At 40.8% G+C, this 18,390-nt stretch overlaps 1 protein-coding gene across 1 annotated transcript; it reads left to right on the top strand.

Annotated features, from left to right (window-relative positions):
• The first annotated feature begins 680 nt into the window (after nt 1-680).
• zranb1a (zinc finger, RAN-binding domain containing 1a) lies at nt 681-18,190 on the top strand. The gene is made up of 10 exons (XM_008437128.3): nt 681-1,009; nt 2,757-3,607; nt 7,098-7,285; nt 9,988-10,141; nt 11,500-11,571; nt 11,842-12,040; nt 12,637-12,757; nt 15,194-15,323; nt 15,826-16,055; nt 17,178-18,190. Exons 2-10 carry the CDS (start codon nt 2,791-2,793, stop codon nt 17,391-17,393), a joined length of 2,127 nt encoding a protein of 708 aa, XP_008435350.1. The 5' UTR covers nt 681-1,009; nt 2,757-2,790; the 3' UTR covers nt 17,394-18,190.
• The last annotated feature ends 200 nt before the right edge of the window (nt 18,191-18,390 follow it).

Here is an 18,390-nt window from a genome sequence, read left to right as displayed (position 1 = left end):
TAGTATTAACTTGTTGTTTGTGAGGAAGAAGAATTAGTCTTTTACATCAGTTCCCCTTATTAAATACGTGTGAGGCATGAAGCATAGCAACACTTCATACTATGTTACTTAAGTGCTATTTATAGGAAACTTGTTTAACAGCTATAACTATCTGTCACAGCTTTGTTTAAGATTACATTTTCTTCACCTCTACCAATATTCCAGAATATTTCGTGATGCATTGTGAATAGCAAGTGAAAAAAAAACAAACATTCTATATTAGACAAGATAATACATCGTTCACTTGTTATTAAAACATAGTGGCATCTAACTTGCCACTGTCAATATCGATGTGTGTGTCTGTGACCCGTGGCTTTAATCAATTACCTCTTGACTTCCATAAAGGAGGGTAACTCCTCCCACTCCGTTTCGTCATAACTTCCCAAGCCGTTCCCCGGCTAACTGTGGAGGAATGCACCCAAACGCATTTAAATGATCAGTGATGTAAGTTTTAAGCAGGAGCGTAATTGAGGACATAATAATGAGATGAGAGTGATTGTCAATCTATCAATCTATCTATCTCTAAAAGTTGTTGTATGACAAAAAATGGGTACCAATGTGAAATCTTGTGATACCAAAAATTCCGCCGGTTCCTGAAGGCATCCCAGCACTCAGCCAGATGATTGGTGACGACACCATGCTTGCGTTTATTTTGGCTGTGCTCCTCATTTGTCTAGCTGTCGCCGCCATTAAACCAGACGGGGACAGCTGTAAACCATGGAGAGCTGTGAATTTATACCGTGAGTCGCGGACTTCGGAGAGTCTGTCTTTGTACTGCGAGGTGTCGCTGGGCTTGTAAAGGTGAACATGTGAGAGACAGACGGAGTATTTCGGACAGGGAAAGGTTTGATTGAGCAGGAGGAGGGGAGACTTGGAGGAGGAGGCGGAGGTGGAGAGGGGCAAAAGCTGGACGGGCAGGATTTGTTGTGGTTTTCACCAGCTTTCAAGAGACCAACACCGTCACGAAACGGTAATATATTGCGTATTTATTTACCTTATTAGGTAACGTTGTGCCCTAGCAGAAGACTGTCGGTGTTTTGTCGATACTTGGCTAACGTTCATTCGCTACGAAGTTAGCTTGCCAGCTAGCAAGCTTACGCTGAAGGCTGAAAATCCAAACAAAGAATCCACACTATTGCACAAACTCAACACTGCCTCTGATAACATACAACTACTGTGTTGCTTTACCTATGTTGAAATTACAAGCTGCCACATTCTGAGGAAGAAATTGGAAAAAATGCGAAGCATTTAAAGGGTTCGCACAATTTAACAGAGCTCTGTTGATTTCAGAGTTCTTTGCCTCCTAAGCAAAAAAAAAAAAAAAAGCAAAACAAAACAAACTTCTTGTAAATATCGATATTTTTTTTCTTCAATTTTCAGCTATGAGATTTTCCTCTAAAATGTCACAGTATATTTGCAAACATGAAACTCGTCTTACTGCTGCAAAACAAAGATCCAACAAATTCTTGCAATTTTGTTTTTTCAGCATTTTGTTTTTTGTTATTTTGTACAGAGTAATGACTCAGATTTTCCCTGCTCTGCTCTTTGTAGATCAACAGGGTAGCAAGCTGTTATTATCTTGTTAGAGGGGCTATTCGGTTGTGTAGCCAGCCTGCAGTCGGCTGCCTAACATTGCGCTCGTAGCTTGCTTAAATCAAGCTACGAGCTTGATTTAATGTGTTTAATGGTGCTTTACACCATTAAACACAAAAAAACAAGAGTCGTGCAACGTTGAATAAACAATCAAAAACATAAAAGTTTGATTGCTAGCTTCAAAACTTATCTAGTTTTAATATTTTCTTGGTTCATTTTAAGAACTTTACAAAACTTCAAAAGTTTCCTATCATGTGATGCCCATGATTTAAACCTTCACCTTTGATCTTATGTCATAATTTTGTCATTAGCTCTACTTTCTCATACAGCTCAACCATGAGCAAGACCAATGTGCTGAATTTTACTCGCACTGTAACCCACACACCTGATCGGTTCGGTCAAAAAGCTTCCATGTCAATTTGAAAACTTGGAAAATCTGATTTACAACAATTCAGTAAGTTTGAGCGTTATAAAACTGAGCTTTCATGGTGTTGCTTTTTACCATTCTGCTTTAATAGACAAACCCATACCTAAGCAAATGATTTTGGCTCAGGTTACCAACCTTAACTTGCCAATTGTAGCTTAAAACAGCATCTCTCTTTTCTTTTTATCAAATAAAAGCTAATCAATGTAACAGCCAGTGTTCCTTTAGTTTCCCACATGGGACTAACGGCTACATTTGTCTTCCTCCTGCACTCCGTTAAAGGGAAGCTTTCTCTGGCATCCCATTAAAAGATCTTTAAATTATATGATGAAAGATTTTATCAGTTTAGAGCCTGTAACTTTTTAAAGTCTTGAAAACCGTCCCATTCCTACTTGAGACTGATGTGGTGGATGAACAAAAAGATATCCACCTTGTAACTGTTAACGATTCATGTAAAATCATTTTTGTGTGGCCTTTTTCTGATTTTTTTTTAATGTAACCTCAGATTATATATATATTTTTGATACATAAATAGAAACTCTGGAAGCACAATGTTTTTCTGCTCAGTCATATTTTTCCATTCTTATCTATATTTGAAAAAATTCTGAAGAAATGCTTTTCTAATTGAATCCTAAACGAAACTTTCAATAGAAGTTTTACAAAGTCTGACAAGCTCTTCTCTTTTTTGTCTCACTTGTAGCTGGATTTTTCCCACCAGGAAAAAGCAACCCACAATGACGGAACAAAGGGTGAAGTGGGCCTGCGACTACTGCACCTACGAGAACTGGCCGTCTGCTGTCAAGTGCACAATGTGCCGCGCGCCGAGGTTAACGGGGCCCATCATTACAGAGGAGCCGTACAGAAACATCCCCGAACCCGATCCCGGTCCGGACTGGGATCCCGCTAGAACTGGGAGCGAGAGCAGCCTGCTGATCTGCCCGGACTCCAGCGCCAGACCCAGAGTCAGGACGTCCGGCGTGGCCGAGCTCGCCGGCAAATGGTCCTGCCAGGTGTGCACGTACCTGAACTGGCCGCGCGCCGTTCGCTGCACGCAGTGCCTGTGTCAGCGTCCGCGGGCCGGCAGCCCGACGGAGTCGCCCCAGACTTCAGGTACCAACGCAGGCTGCCGCCCCGCCGGCGTCCACTCCCCCGTGGACCCGTGCGAGGAATATAACGACAGGAACAGACTCAACACGCACCAGCAACACTGGACATGTACAGCTTGCACTTACCAGAACTTGGCCAGAACTACAAAGTGTGTCATGTGTGACCTCCCCAAACCCAACAACCAGGAAGCAGTGGGGCTCCCGGAGCCCGCGCAGTCCTGTCCCCTGATCATCGAGCAGGACGCGGCGCGGTGGAGGGGCAGCTGCAGTGGCAGCCAGCTTCAGAGGAGATCCCCTCCTACGGCCAAGAGGGAAGACTTCCAGAGGATCGAGGTCGCAGCTGGAGCCATGAGCACGGAGGAGCATGAGGTCAACTTCAAGAAGCTGAAGCAGATCAGGAACCGGATGAGGAAAACTGACTGGCTCTTTCTTAGTGCGTGTGCTGGTAAGCGTTTACTTTTCTTATTACACTTTCAGTTTAGGTAAAGAAACAGTTGTTGTTGTTTTTTCCCCTAATCAACATAGGTCGCAATTATACATACAACCCCAGTAATACCCAGTAGAAAGTCCTTTTTGACGCTTCGAGCATAGTCGATGCATATTTGAAAACTTTTATCAGAATTAGTGTTTTATTTTATCGAAATTATTTGGTTTTCTGGCACAGGATGAGCTTTTAAGCTTAATCCGCACTGTTGGTAAAGTGGAGGAAGGGGTTCGGAGGATGGAAGATACACATTTATTTTTCCTTTTTCTGAGTAGTAACGATGTTAAACAAACAAAAAAAAAAATGTTGAAATTCGGTCCAATTTAACCTTGAGGCCGAGTATGTTCTCAATGTGCGACAGAGAGGATCTTTGAGCATCTCTGGAGTGTTCCCCAGCTGGTGGGGCTGAATGGGGCGTCTGGGCAGAGCAGTGAGAGTGGAGCCTGTGACCAGAGTCCCTCTTGGCTGCGAGTCAACACACCCTGTAAACAGTGGCGCTTATGTCCCGAGCACGGACCTCCAGCAGACAAAAATAGCCTCGACAAAAACATGAGAAACTGTCAACAACAGAAAACCTGAAGGCAAAGCAAACATGTGACCAGCAGTGCACTCTTGACCTTTGCACCGACTGCACCTCCCAACTTGCTGTTGAGGATCAGAAATCACTACAGTTGTGCTAGGAGTACTACTTTTAGTCGGTTTAGCACATGTACGGAGGCAGCTGACTCGCTAGTTCTCCTTGTGCTGTTTCTAAGCAGGAAGTGTCTGAATCAAGCGGCGTAGTTTGACCAAGACGCCAAGCACTTCCTTTGGTCTGAGAACTCAAGTCTCACTTCACTGTGTTGTTTCCTCATATTTCTGCTGCATTAGACATCTGCAGTCGAGCCAGAGTCTCTGTCCCATTGGTTCAAGTGTCACCTTAACGATTGCCAGCTTCTGTTTTTGTTTTGTTTTGTTTTTGTTGTTTTTAACGACCAGGTTCCACTGACAGCAAGTTTTTGAAACTTTTAATTAGCGAAAAAGACGAAACGTTAGCCATTTTCAGTATCAATATCAGCAATTGTATTCGAGGCTAACAATCCGCAAATATTTGAAACCCCCTCTAAAAATGCTTAAAATTCTCTAGTTTATTAGTTCAACACCAAATTTACCTTAGTATTCATAAGTACCATGGAGACGGTCTTGGCGCTAAAGCAGAAGCTAACATCAACAGTCTTCCTTATCGCTGCTCTTTGGGGTTCAGCCAATCAGTGCCGAGGAAAATAAACGGTGCTCCTGGGTTGGCTGCTGTGGAAATGCCAGCCAATAGAGTATCAGACAGCATTGTGTCTTGGTTTTTCAGCTTCCCAAGCTTCATTCCTTTAAAATATATTTAGATAAACTCTGTTTACAATGATAGTAGTCATTTTGTACAGCAGCTGCTCTCGCACATGCAGTCTGTTTCTTTTGCTATTTAATAGGAACACTGTTTTTATGCTTTCTTACATTATAATTCTTAAAGAGAAATCGGAATCGGGTGAACTCACCGTTGACCGTTCAAGTCTTGATTTGAAAAGTCCTGATCAGTGTTTCTTTTAGGTAGTGAATGTACAGGAATTTTTTTGTTTGTTGGTTGTATTTAGTTTTTTGGTGGTTTTTTTTCTTTTTTCAATCACTAGTTGTTCACATCACAAATACTGTTGAGTGAAGTTGAAAACGATCAACAAATGGGACCGGGAATGTAAACACGATTACCGTCTAAAGTTAACTCTGTACCTGATGCTCTTTAGCAAAGAACACAAATGAAAATCTGAAGATAACATTTCAACTTTTATAGAGGAAAAAAGTAATCTAATATTTTACAAGTTCCTTTTCAGCTCTGTTGCTGTTACAGAATGTGCCAGCTGGAGTCATTTAGTGCCTCGTTATAGATGCGGGTTTGCAGAATGTCACTCAGCGTGTGTAAAATGAGACTGGACGGTGTTATGGAAATTTCATTATCAAGGAATGAGAATCTGTTTCAATAATAAGAGAAAGATTAATCTTTGTCTTTAAGTTTCTTTATTCGAAGGCAAAAGCGTTCGAAGACCCTTCTCACTGAGCGCAGTCAGTAGAAGAGCCCTGAGCAACACACATCACATCGTTATATAGTCACAGCAAGACAAAGACCCTCCCAAAGTCTGATGTTATCTCTACTGCCAGATGGCCACAGAGACACCCTGACCCCCGCCTCATGAACTATCTCTCACCTCTTGGAGGAGATGATTTTATGGCAGGAAAGACAGTTGATAAGGATTTCAGGAGGAACTTCTAACACTTCTTTGTCAGTTCATGGGTTCAGCTCAAACAGGGTACAAACTACATTCCACACATCAGTCCTTTAAGACAATCATTAGATCAAGCATTTTACCCAAGACGTCTTCAGGTCTCTTCTGCTATCACAGCTGTAGAAACATCTTAACATTATTTGCAAAACTTATTTAATGGACAAACACATCTTGCAGAAATACAAAAACAAAGCAGATATTATCAGTAAATAAATGGTAAAAAGTATCATCAGTTCCTTCAGGAATGAAATAAGACTGAAAACGAAATTTTCTATTACAACGGCTCTCAGGTTCGACTCACTCGCAGCAGCCACCCTGTTTCCTGGCAGAAAGAACTTCCTCACTACGGAGAAGCTGTTTGAGTTTTCCAGCGCCTTGGTGCCCCGTGTGCCATCTAGCTGTTGCACTTTTCACTCATCGCAGATGTTGCCCACAGGGTCCAGAATTAGAGGGGGTAACACTAATCCGCACAGGCTGTCCTCTGCCTGACACAACCATCTGACGGCTCTGGGTTTAGGCTGCAGGGTTTCGCCTGCTTTCCGCGACTGTATGAAAGCTGTTCTCACGCTAGCTTAGCTGGACGTTGCAGCTAGAGGTCATCCAAACTGTTAACTGACATCAAGAACTACGTTTGCAGTGCAGTCATTTTGACCTTCGCTTTGTCCATTTTAAACTACGAATGTTGTCGTTGGCATGTCTTTCAGACTAAAGTTGCTTTTACGTGCCGTCTTTTGTTAGCCATGATGCTGAGTGGAGGCTGATCCAAGAGAAAAAGTTAATGCGTTTTCTCACTTCTGTGACGCTATTGGTAAATGCGTCCCACTCAGTTGGCCCAAAGTCAGAATTGGTAAATTTTCCCTTGATTGACTCTGATTAAAGATTGATTGGTCAAATAATGCAATCACAGGTTTTATTTATTTTTTAATTTATTTTTAATGTCAGTTATATGCATTCAAACTAAACACTCCCAAGATTCTCAGGCTGTTAACAAATTGACTAGCAGTAGTTTAATATCAAACAGATGAAGTTTTGTATGAAGCTGATGGACAAATGAGGATTGAATTATCCTGCTGAAAGGGCTTTTATTTACTTTGTGTTTTTAATGCTGGTTTTTTGACCTTGCCGTCTCCCTGCCTCTGGTGTAGGAGTCGTAGAAGGAGACCTGGCCGCAGTGGAAGCCTACAAGTCGTCTGGAGGCGACATCGCTCGGCAGCTCACCGCTGACGAGGTCCAGCTCCTCAACCGCTCCTCCGCGTTTGATGTGGGCTTCACTCTGGTCCATCTGGCCATTCGCTTCCAGAGGCAGGACATGCTAGCTATTTTATTGACAGAGGTAAGCATTTCGACTGCAGACTTTTATTAGCTTCACCTGCCTGGACTGAAGCCATGCTCTGTGAGGAAGCTGGTACACAGACATCCCTTTGTTAAGCTTATGTTTTTTTTTTTGTTTTTTTTACATGCTCTTTTTCTGACCCAGCCAGAAAAAGCAGCTGCTGTTTATTTAGTTAGAATTTTGGTTATTTTTACTTTAAGATATCACTTCAAGGTTAAAGTTTTCTGCCTGATAGAATATGTTTTTTTTGAGGTTTGAACTGCAGTTTCAGTCTTGGGAGAGTTGTTTCGGTTTTCTTTTTAAGGACTTAATTGGAACAAACATTGGTCATAAAGCCCTTATGTAGTCATCTAAACTTGAAACAAAATCCATATTTTGCGATTTGCTGATGCATTACCGCTCACCGCCGATCTTGAGTTTTAAACTTTGATAAATTGAGTGAACAGGCAAAGCCTTGCCTGTCCGTGGTATGAGGAAGCATCTTAGAAATATGATCTGACTGTCACCATGAATGGCAAAATAGATGGGATGCCTTATTCTGCATTCTAAAGTGACCTGCAACTTCTAGATGTCTCTGCTACTTCACAGCTGAATTAAATAATTGGGTCATTAGCAGGACTTAACTGATGCCAACGGAGGTTTTATTTGCCCATTACGTAAAGGTGTGTTGGACCAAAGACGCATCTAAGAATTGCAAGGCACCGGTCCCTCAAGGACTGAGGTTGTCACGGTGTACAAGACATGTTGACAGTCTTATTGTCAGTAAAGGGTCCCCAATGAGCTCTCCATGGACCCCCAGGTTGGGAAATGATGCGTTATTACTTCCTATTCCCCACAGTTCACCGTGCAAACCGGATGTCTGTATCTGCAGTGGAAGTGCTCTTTAAGGATTACATGGAGGATTAGCCTGGCTTCAGTCACTTCTTCCTAATGGGGATGTTAATACAGACTTGGAGTGTCCTACAACCAGAGGAAGCAATGATACTGGAAGACGGAGGGTGAAACAAGGCCCTCAGTAAGAATTAGATTAACTAAGCCTGCAGTTATTGGTTTTAGTTGGCTGTTAATTGTCTTAGTGTTTGCGAGTTGTTTCCCTGGTTTGCGTTGATTTTATACAGTAGTTTTATTAATGCACAGGAATTAAGTGTTAGATATGAATCACTAAATACAAGTGGTGTAACATTTACATAGTGTGGATTTTAGGAGGGAAAAGCAATCAAAGTTAACTAATTAATGTACTATTTACAGTACAAGACTAGAAACGTTAATTAATCTCAATACTGATATGCAATTCTAAACTAAGTTTAGAATTAGTTTAGTTTAGAATGTCAGCGCTGTGATAATTGTGCCTTTATTTTGAAATGGTAAAACCCTCATTTTATATAAAATGTTCCCTCTCGTGCAAAGTGGAATCTATAAGATTATTTTAAGTTCTGATCATGATAGCTGCATCAATTGTTTGCCGATATTGATATTTTCTGAACCAGAACTCCTTTACTTAAACATTAAGTGTTACTTTTGGTCTTTGTGAAGTACAAGTTAATATGAATAAACCATGCTGAAAGTGTCAGTAATACTCCTGCATAATGTGCATATGCCATCGCTCCATTTATGTGTACAGAGTTCATCACGGCATGAAGATTATAATTTAATCTTCATATTCATTGTTGGTCACAGAGCTCCTAAGCGTGAGCTACCGAGGTGGAAGGAGACTAGACGCACTTCAAAACGTTACTGGTTTCCAGAGACTGCTACTGTCTGCTCTGTGGGTTTTTGTGGGGTGAACTGTTGGTTAAAATAAAGTGAAAAGCAGCTACACCCTCTTGTCATTCATGAGCAGAAACGACACTGCTGTGTGTACACAAGAAACCAAGAACTTTCACCAAACGGCCTACATAAATAAGAGTTTGCTGCTTTGGTTAAATTGTGTCAAGAACATAAGACGGTGCCCATTACTAGCTGTTCTCAACAACTTTAACTTAGCAGTTAGGTTAGGGCGATTAGCTTCGCTAACTTAAGTAGCCGTCCTTGTATATTTTCTACGCCATAAATGTTCTTATGGAAGTCACAGTTTGTCACCAGTTTGCTAATATTCCCAGAGCCTACATTTCCCATGGAAGATGATGGTTGAAATCTTGGAGGATACGAGCAGATGGCCTTCCTGTTTGCTCAAGTTTTTTGTGGCTCTAAAATTTCTCAATTTCCACCTCTTTTCACAAAACATGCATGTTTTGTCTCATCACAACATTAAATATATCCCAAAGAAGACGTTGTCCTTGGGTAGCTGTTTTAAACTTGAAGTAATCTGACAAAATTGAGAAATGCACTTATTAATATGCAAAACATTTACCTATGATACAAGAACGTAATCTGTATATTTTGTCATTTTAAGGGTGAAATTAAATTCTGGCTGCAACCTTAAGCTTCCAATAACTTGGGACCATGTCAGCTTGGTGGCCTGAGCCCATTATCCGCTCCATAGTCCCAGCTATCACAGAAAGAATTAAAAAAAAATATATATATATTTTGAATGCAGTTCTTAATCTGTACACAGTGTTTTGTTGTATTGCTAATATTAATTGCATCTCTACAGAAAATTACTCGCACTGGATTAAAAGTTCCCGATCCGTCTTTATAACAAATGAATAATTTGACAAAGACGACGTCATTTCCAGCTATTCGGTATCCTGTTCTTGTTTAAGGTGAACCAGCAGGCAGCCAAGTGCATTCCATCCATGGTGTGTCCTGAGCTGACGGAGCAGATCCGGAGGGAGATCGCGGCTTCCCTTCATCAGCGCAAAGGAGACTTTGCCTGTTACTTTCTCACTGACTTGGTCACCTTCACCCTGCCTGCAGGTACTCATCACACGTCGAAACTCATCACACGCCGATATTCATCACACGCCGATACTTGCAGCTTCTCTACACGTGTAATGTCCCTTGTACGCTTTATAGCAACGTATTGAACAATTGATTACATTGACTTTTAGCTCCAACTGGCAGAATTAGTGATTTGTTTTCATCTGTGAGTTTGACACCTGCAATAAAACGTTGCCTTTTTGACTGAAATGGATTAATCTTGTTAATACAGTGAAACTTGTAAAATGCGTAGGGCTGTTTTAGAAATCTGTGAGATTTTTTTAAACCCTTAGAAAAGATGCTGTGTTGACTGCAGCTGCTACTATTCTTGTTTTATAGCTTTCTTTTTCTGCAGACGAATTTCTTGGTAAAAGATTTGCTCAGAGAGATCCTGGGACCCGAGGCATTTTTATGACGGTCAAAGAAAATTGTACGTTTCTAGCAACTTTTATCTCCAACCTCTGTTTGAACTAGAACTTGAACGAATTATCTGCAGGTCTTATCAAAACAGAGAGGAAATTGACCAATGTCAGCCTAGCACTTCACTTGACCACCAAGGAGCAAAAAGCTTCAGTTCATTTAAGAAGTTTTTGTAAGAGCCTGGTGTTTAGATCTAAAGATGTAAACTTTAGCTGACGTCTTATTATAGTAGCCTTAGTCACAAAGTTAACTCATGTGAAATTTGTGACTAAGACTGTCGAGACTATCATACTGAAACTGATGTTGAAATAAAATCTATTCGTCATGATGACAAATGGATACTGCGGCATCCTGAATATTTTTCCAACATGTATATTAACTTTTATGTCGTATCAGACTGGAACAACTAAAAGACATGACTGGTGCCAGGCAGGAGAGAAAAAAAATAAATAAAAAAAAATCCTGATCTGTGCTTTCCAGGTCGGAACAGTGCTGACAACAGAACAGCCAACATCATGACTCAGAACTTCTTGAATAAAAGATTACAAAGCACGCAGTGTTAGATGTGAGGCTGTGCGTCTATAATGTGCATGTGTGTGATGCCAATTATGTTACTGCCGAATGATTTTTGCCCCAGGCCAGCTGCGGGGTTCGGTCTCTCCGAGAAAGCCGTACGGTTCAATACCGAACCAGAAAATAGCCGGCTGTGTTCTCGCTCTCTGTCGCCTCGGCTCGATGCACACAGAAACGCACACTCCTGCGCCGGGCCGCAGTGTTTACACTGGACCATCGACTAAATGTCATGAGGGGAATGGAAGTGCAAAGGGCATCCCTCCTCTGCGATCCATTACTGTGGAGTTGATGTTGCTCTCCGCTCACAGCACAATCACTAAACGACGGCCACGAAAACAAACGTTCCTCCTGTGTTCCGGCAGATATCGAGGACTTGCCCCCTGCTGTTCAGGAGAAGCTGTTTGACGACGTGCTAGACCGAGATGTGCAGAAAGGTATTTGGGATTTATTTTATTTTTTTACGTATCTGATATCTGGAATGAAAGAGTAAGCAGTAAGCCGACTGTCTATTGGAGAAATCGGAAGCAAATAAAACGGCTACTTGAAAACCTTCTGAATCATCCTTTGTTAAATGAGAAAAATAAAATTTTTCTTAAAGCTGTTTTAAGTTTTAAGTTTCAAATAAATCCTGGTTTGATGGAATATTCATTGTTTTGTAGTCTTCACGACAGATCATCATCAACCATTTGTCATTTTGTCCGCAGAACTTGAAGAGGAGCCTCCGGTTATTAACTGGTCTCTGGAGCTGGGGACCCGCCTGGACAGCCGTCTCTACGCCTTGTGGAACCGCACGGCCGGAGACTGCCTGCTGGACTCCGTGCTGCAGGCCACCTGGGGGATCTACGACAAGGACTCCGTCCTCCGCAAAACCCTCCATGACAGCCTGCACGACTGCTCCCACTGGTGAGGCGGCAGAGTTCTCGGTACCGGGGAATCCTTTTGACATTTCTTTATCCACACTAGACAATGTTGTTTTTTTACCATTTTAGAGTGAACCTGCTTTGGCCTGTTTGACAGACACTAAAAAAATCTGAATGAACCGACTATATTAGATCTATTTAAGCTTTAAAACTGCATCATTTTTAGCCTGTGAAAACTCTTACTGAAGCCAGTTTTCCCAATTTACATGTTCTGGTCTGAAACGTGAAACCATTTTTAGCGGTTGCCCCTGAGGCTTCCTCATTGTTTTCAGCTTTGTAAGTGAGGATTACTTCTCACTTTCTTATGCTTTTTCTTTGCTAAAATAAAACGCAGGTTGTTGATCTATTTCTGCAGGTTATTTCCATACATCCTAGGCAGGAAAATTCTAAAGATTTAGGGAGAGATTCAACATATAAAAAGTATAAATTATGTGAACAGCTTTGATTTATTTTATTTTTTATGTGGATCACTGACGAAAGGTCCTACATTGAGATTTAATTTTTTAAGTAGGACATTGGGTGAGTCAAGTAAAGGGAAAATCTAGTGTAACCTTTTCTTTTTTCCTTTGTATTTAAAAGGTTTTACAGTCGCTGGAAGGAGTGGGAGTCCTGGTACTCGCAGAGCTTTGGTTTACATTTCTCCCTCAGAGAAGAGCAGTGGCAGGAGGACTGGGCTTTCATCCTGTCCTTAGCCAGCCAGGTACCTGTTCCTTTATGACTGATGTTTACAAAAAATAGAAAACTACGAGAAATATATTTGTATATACAATGTAATCACAAAAGTATTTACACATTTTTTGAGCTTTTTTAATATTTCGATTCAGTTTAATCAAACGTTAACTGGCTGTTTTAGATGAGACGGGTAAGAAAATGTTTCAGGGAAACACTGGAAGAAAACTTTGAGACTGAAAGACTTGTACTGGAAATAAATGGTCCACCTTCCAGGATGACAACAACCCTAAACATAAAGAATCTTTGGGTTTCAGTGTGGCCCAGTCAAAGTCCATTTGAAAATCTATGGCAAAAACCTAAACATGGCTATTTAGCTGTATGCTTTCTTTAATTTTGCCACTTCTATGAGTGGGTAAAACTTTCAGTGTTGTGCAAGTTGAGACATAACCTCAAAAGACTTGCTGCAATCAATTAGAGCAAAATCAGTCTGGAAACAAATACCTACTTTAGTTTTTAATTTAAAAAAAAAGTGTATCCTTTTCCTTCTACCTTGTAGTTATGTGGCTATTTTGTCACTTAAAATCCCAATAGAATGCATTGAGGCCTGTGACTGTAACCTGACAAACTGGAAGAGTTCAAGTAATACTGATGTTTTGCCAGGTGCTGTAGAAACAGAAAATATCAGTTAGTCTAAGATATAGAAAGTCATTTTGCATATATATATATATATATATATATATATATATATATTTAATATACGCAACAGCGCATGACTAGACTGCACGACTAGACTAGGTATTATTTTTCGTACCAGTACTATTAAGAGATTTGCGAAGAACTGAGGTGGATTAATGGAGTTGCAAGGAGAGTAGCTGCAGATTGACAGCTGATCTACTTTAGTGACACGCCTGCTGAGGCAGCACTGCTCCTCAGCACGTGATTTGGGGATTTAGCTGAGCCACTACTCTGACAGGATAAAGAAATATCGCAGAAGCTTTGATTAGATATCCTCCACTGAGCCTGAAAGTGCCAGACATATGATGTTGGATGATGGCACATTTTCTGTGTCTCACTTTGTTTCTTTTGAAGCTTTTTGATGCGGATTGTTGCGTCTATTTGAGAGAAGTTACATAATCTGCTTTCTGCTTATTCAGTTAGTACAAAGATAAGATGAGCAGGTTAGGGATGGGCATGGAGACAGAAACAGAACTGCTGTGTTGCTTTAAAAAAAAAAAAAAAAAGCCTTTTTTTTAAATCCCTGTTGCCTCTTGTGCAACTCTCTGTATGTTTAATGTACCAAGATGAAATTGTCTCACTGTTCAGCGAGAATCACATTTGGATTTAGGCATTAAGTTGCTTATCATGTTCCTACTAGCTATGATCCAAGAAACCAGTTGGAAGCTTGGAAATCCAACCTTTTTTTTTTTTTTTTTTTTTCTCCTGGTGATTTAACGCACCATAATGAAACACCGCTGGACCCCAAAGCAACACCCACCCTTCAGTGGGAAAGTTGTTACTGAGTAGAAGTTTGCTTTTGTCTGTATCATGGAGGTGGTTAGGTTGAAGAGGAAGCACAGATGTAGGATGCTAATAAAAAGGAAACCATTCTCTGTGTGGTGAGACACGTTTGCGGTTTGTTCAGTTTTGCTAAAAGCATCAAGCGGATGACAGGAAGGCTGAACGGAGCAAAGGTGATCTCTTGGTTACTGTCGACCTTTACTGTCTGTTATGGGACATGCCGCATTAGGAAATATAGGCAGACTTTTGAAAATCTTTAGAGATAAACATTTTAGACTTTCTGTCGTGCGCAGAAGACGCCTGCTGTTTTTAGTAAAACTGGCCTGACAAACTGTGCTAATTTGTTAAAGAAGAGTTTAAAAATAATCTCTAAACTTTTAAAATCCGGGTTCCTACAGCCTTGAAAAATACAGAATTTGTTTCACCTTTTTCATATGTCAAGATTGAAAAAAAGAATGGTATCCTTTAATTTTCTTCCCATATTTCTGAGAATAAGTTGCTCTACTAATCCATGTAATTTCTCCCCTGCCCCCATGTTTTTTTGTTTGTTTTTTTTTTAATTAAAAGATCACATTGTAGCGTCACACTACTATGATTGGTCCATTTGTGATTCTATTTATCCTTCAAATTGTCTATCCGTTCATTCGTACAGCCAGGTATTTGCATATTTTATATTTAAAGTGAGTTATTTTGCCTGGACACTCTCTAAACTTAAGTCGGGAAAATATTGAAATTTGACTTGGCGAGAGAATGTGCAAGAATCCTTACAATAAGTAATAAAAGCCCAGTTATAGCTGCAGCAGTGGAATGTTTTTCACCGTTTCTAGCAAATATAACTGTGTACTGCTAATGGGAGAAAGACTAAAGCACAAATCTCATACACCTGACCGGAAATGTCTAAATATTAGATGTGAAATGAAATGTTGTCTCCTCTGCTTTCCCTCAGCCCGGGGCCAGCCTGGAGCAGACCCACATTTTTGTTCTGGCGCACATTCTTCGAAGACCCATCATAGTCTACGGCGTAAAATACTACAAAAGTTTCCGTGGGGAAACGTTGGGATACACTCGTTTTCAAGGTGAAGAGTCCAGATCTTAGTCGATGTGGTTTACTTACTTTTTTTTTTTTTTTTTTTTTGCTTATGCGTTTAATTTTTTTGTTGTCGGTGAATTCTTCCACGTCAGATAAAAAAAATGTTTTAAATTATTATTTTGCGAGGAAATTTGCAAGTTGATATTTTCATGCAGTTATACCTCTGGCTTTCATATACAAACGCATCGAGCGTACAGCAGGAAGTGCTCTGGCAGAAGTGGCAGCACAGAGTGTGAGTTTGCTTCAGACGCTCTGCTCTGCTCTGCTCTGCTCTAACAATCCTCTGTTTGTTTCCAGTCAGCTGAAAAGCTTCTGATGTCAGATCTGAGCCGGTGCTTTGTCCCTGCTGACTCTCACACACAGTTTAAAAATAAAGTGTACAGTAGGACAGCCTGTTTGTTGCGAGGGGGGCCTGCGGGGTCACCGGGTTCGCCCGGTCCCAGCTCGTTGACTTCGGGGGTTTTTTTTGTTTTTTTTGCGTCCCCCAGGTGTGTACCTTCCTCTGTTATGGGAGCAGAGCTTCTGCTGGAAGAGCCCCATCGCCCTGGGTTACACGCGGGGACACTTCTCCGCCCTGGTGGCCATGGAGAACGACTGTTACGACAATCGCGGTGCAGGCGCCAACCTCAATACGGACGACGACGTCACGGTCACCTTTTTGCCGCTAGTGGACAGCGAGAGGAAGCTGCTGCACATTCACTTCCTGTCTGCTCAGGAGGTGGGCACTGATGTTACTAATGTAGCTGCAAATTTTTTCTCTCTCTCTCTCTTTAGCTTGACAATTGATATGCTTATTTATTTTTTTAATATTTCGCATAGAGTTGTGGTCAGAATATTTCATTCTTCCTTTTACATGTTTTTTTTGGTTTGTGAAAAGGAGAAAATCCTAAAAAATAATATTTGGATGAATGCAATTGTACATTTTTCATGGCCATAAACAAGCTTCTGACATGATTCTGATGAAAGATGTTTACCATTTCTAATATTAATAGAGCTCATTCATTATAGCTTTCCTGGCTCAGAAAGTAATTTTGTACAAAATTCCCTATAGATTGTGTTGTGGGGAATCGGCCTGCTTTATCCACATCAGCATTTTTTTTTATCCTGATTTTTTCCGCTAAAATGGATAATTAAATTCCCACAACTGTTGACTTTAGTTTTAGGTGAAATGAGATCCATTTATACCAATTATTTTGATGGAATTATTTTCTTCAACAAGCAACCCTTTTAGGAATTCTAGACGTCATTTTCATATGCAGGATATTGAAGTTCTATGTGATGTTTTAAAAAAAAAAAAAAAAAAAAAAAAAAGATTCCCATTTTCAATTTTCATAAATCTGACAAAAGCTGTTTAAGCGTAGTGCACCTCACTGGGGTGACATTCAGGAATGAACAGATGTGTGACCGTTAGCTCAAAGCTAAGCTCTTCTAACGTAAGGAAGTAAACTTAGGGCAGAATCTGTCAGCTGTGGTGAACGCTGCGGCTCGACTCTTTACCGTTCACGCATCATCAGTGAACTTCTACCAGGAAGTGTTAACGGTCAGACCAATGTCTTTCACTCTTGCTTTGGAAATTTGCAGCTTCTTTAAAACATATCGTAGAAACGCGTATAACCAAAATAACGGTTCGGAAATCTCGTTCAACCAACACAAGTTAGTTTTGGGAGAATATTTTCTGCTTGGATAAAATGAAAGGGTAAAAAAAGGGTAGGAGGGAAAACAACAAAACAAAACTTGACTTCAGCTTCCGGTTTGTTTCAGCGCATAGTCTCACCTTGTAAAAGACTTTTGAGGAAACTTTTATGTTTGAAGTATTTTGACGTGGCTTGCTTGCGACCAGATGGGGAACGAGGAGCAGCAAGAGAAACTGCTGAGGGAGTGGCTGGACTGCTGCGTGACGGACGGAGGCCTCCTGGTCGCCATGCAGAAGAGCTCCCGCCGCCGCAACCACCCCCTGGTCACCCAGATGGTGGAGAAGTGGCTGGACAGATACCGCCAGCTCCACCCCTGCACCTCGCTCTCTGACGGCGAGGAGGACGACGACGAAGATGAGTGAGGACAGTTGGAGCTTTTGCTTCTTTGAAATGGACATCGTAGGCTCTGGGTGAGAGTACCGGGCTCTCTAAGCTTTTGTTTTGTTTTTTTTTTCTCTCCCCCATCCCCCCTTTCCCTCAAAATGTAAACCACTTCCCTGTTATAATGCATGATTTCCGTGAGCTCTGTTGCAGAGAACGTATCTCTTCCCCCATTTAAGCACATAAACGCTTCTTAGTTCAAATTCCAAGGCTCACATTCCCTCCCCACGTTTGTTACCTAGTTATCTCAAAGAGCTAAAAAAAAAAAGAAAGAAAGAAAAAAAGTCAGAATATGTTTGAAGATGTACCGTATTCCCCAAGCTGCAATAGATTAGCATTTTCATCTACACACTTGCCATGAAGAAATTTGCTAGAATGCCAATTCCATTTGTTTCGTCAGTGGTTGAAGAACAATATGTTTCGCTGAGCACTTATCTTGCCTTATTGATGCTGGATTTATTTATTTCAAACGCCCGGCTTTTAGTTCTCCTCTTTCTGCTCCCCCCACTTTCGTTTTAATTTTGACCCGAGTTTTATTTGATTCACCTCGTCTTGAAGTATTTCATTTTGCACAGTTTAAAAACCTACATGTTGTCAGGGGAAGGGGTGACATTCAAGTTTGCTGACATTTTTATGTGCAACTCGTAGCTCATGTTTGTGTTTTGAAGAGTGAGGGGTGATTAGGGGTGACGCCGGCGGGGAAAAAAAGAAAACCAAACACTCTGCCTCTTCTGTGGAGAGCATTAGTATTAAACTTAACTCACTTGCATCCACTTAATTTTTGTCTTGGTTTTTATTTATTTATTTTTTTTTGTTTTGATATGAGGATTAATCCGGTTGGAAATATTAAGATATGTTAAATTGGATATAATCTTTTGGAATTGCAAGAAAAAAAAAAATCAAAATAATTCTTTATACCAATAAACTTTATGGATTGGTTTTGGGAGGCGTAGATGGCCAAATTTCCCTTTACCACTT

Source organism: Poecilia reticulata, chromosome 19 (genome assembly GCF_904066995.2).
Source record: "Poecilia reticulata chromosome 19, P_reticulata-male-v2, whole genome shotgun sequence".
Classification (NCBI taxonomy): domain Eukaryota; kingdom Metazoa; phylum Chordata; class Actinopteri; order Cyprinodontiformes; family Poeciliidae; genus Poecilia; species Poecilia reticulata.
This window is presented reverse-complemented; position numbering and strand designations above follow the sequence as displayed.

Bases quoted from the DNA above. Each gene is read 5' to 3' on its own strand.
- zranb1a (XM_008437128.3), top strand. From the start codon at position 2,791: ATGACGGAACAAAGGGTGAAGTGGGCCTGCGACTACTGCACCTACGAG. The intron at 10,142-11,499 runs GTACTCATCACA...GTGTTCCGGCAG, and splicing joins CACCTTCACCCTGCCTGCAG to ATATCGAGGACTTGCCCCCT. The intron at 15,324-15,825 runs GTGAAGAGTCCA...TGCGTCCCCCAG, and splicing joins GGGATACACTCGTTTTCAAG to GTGTGTACCTTCCTCTGTTA.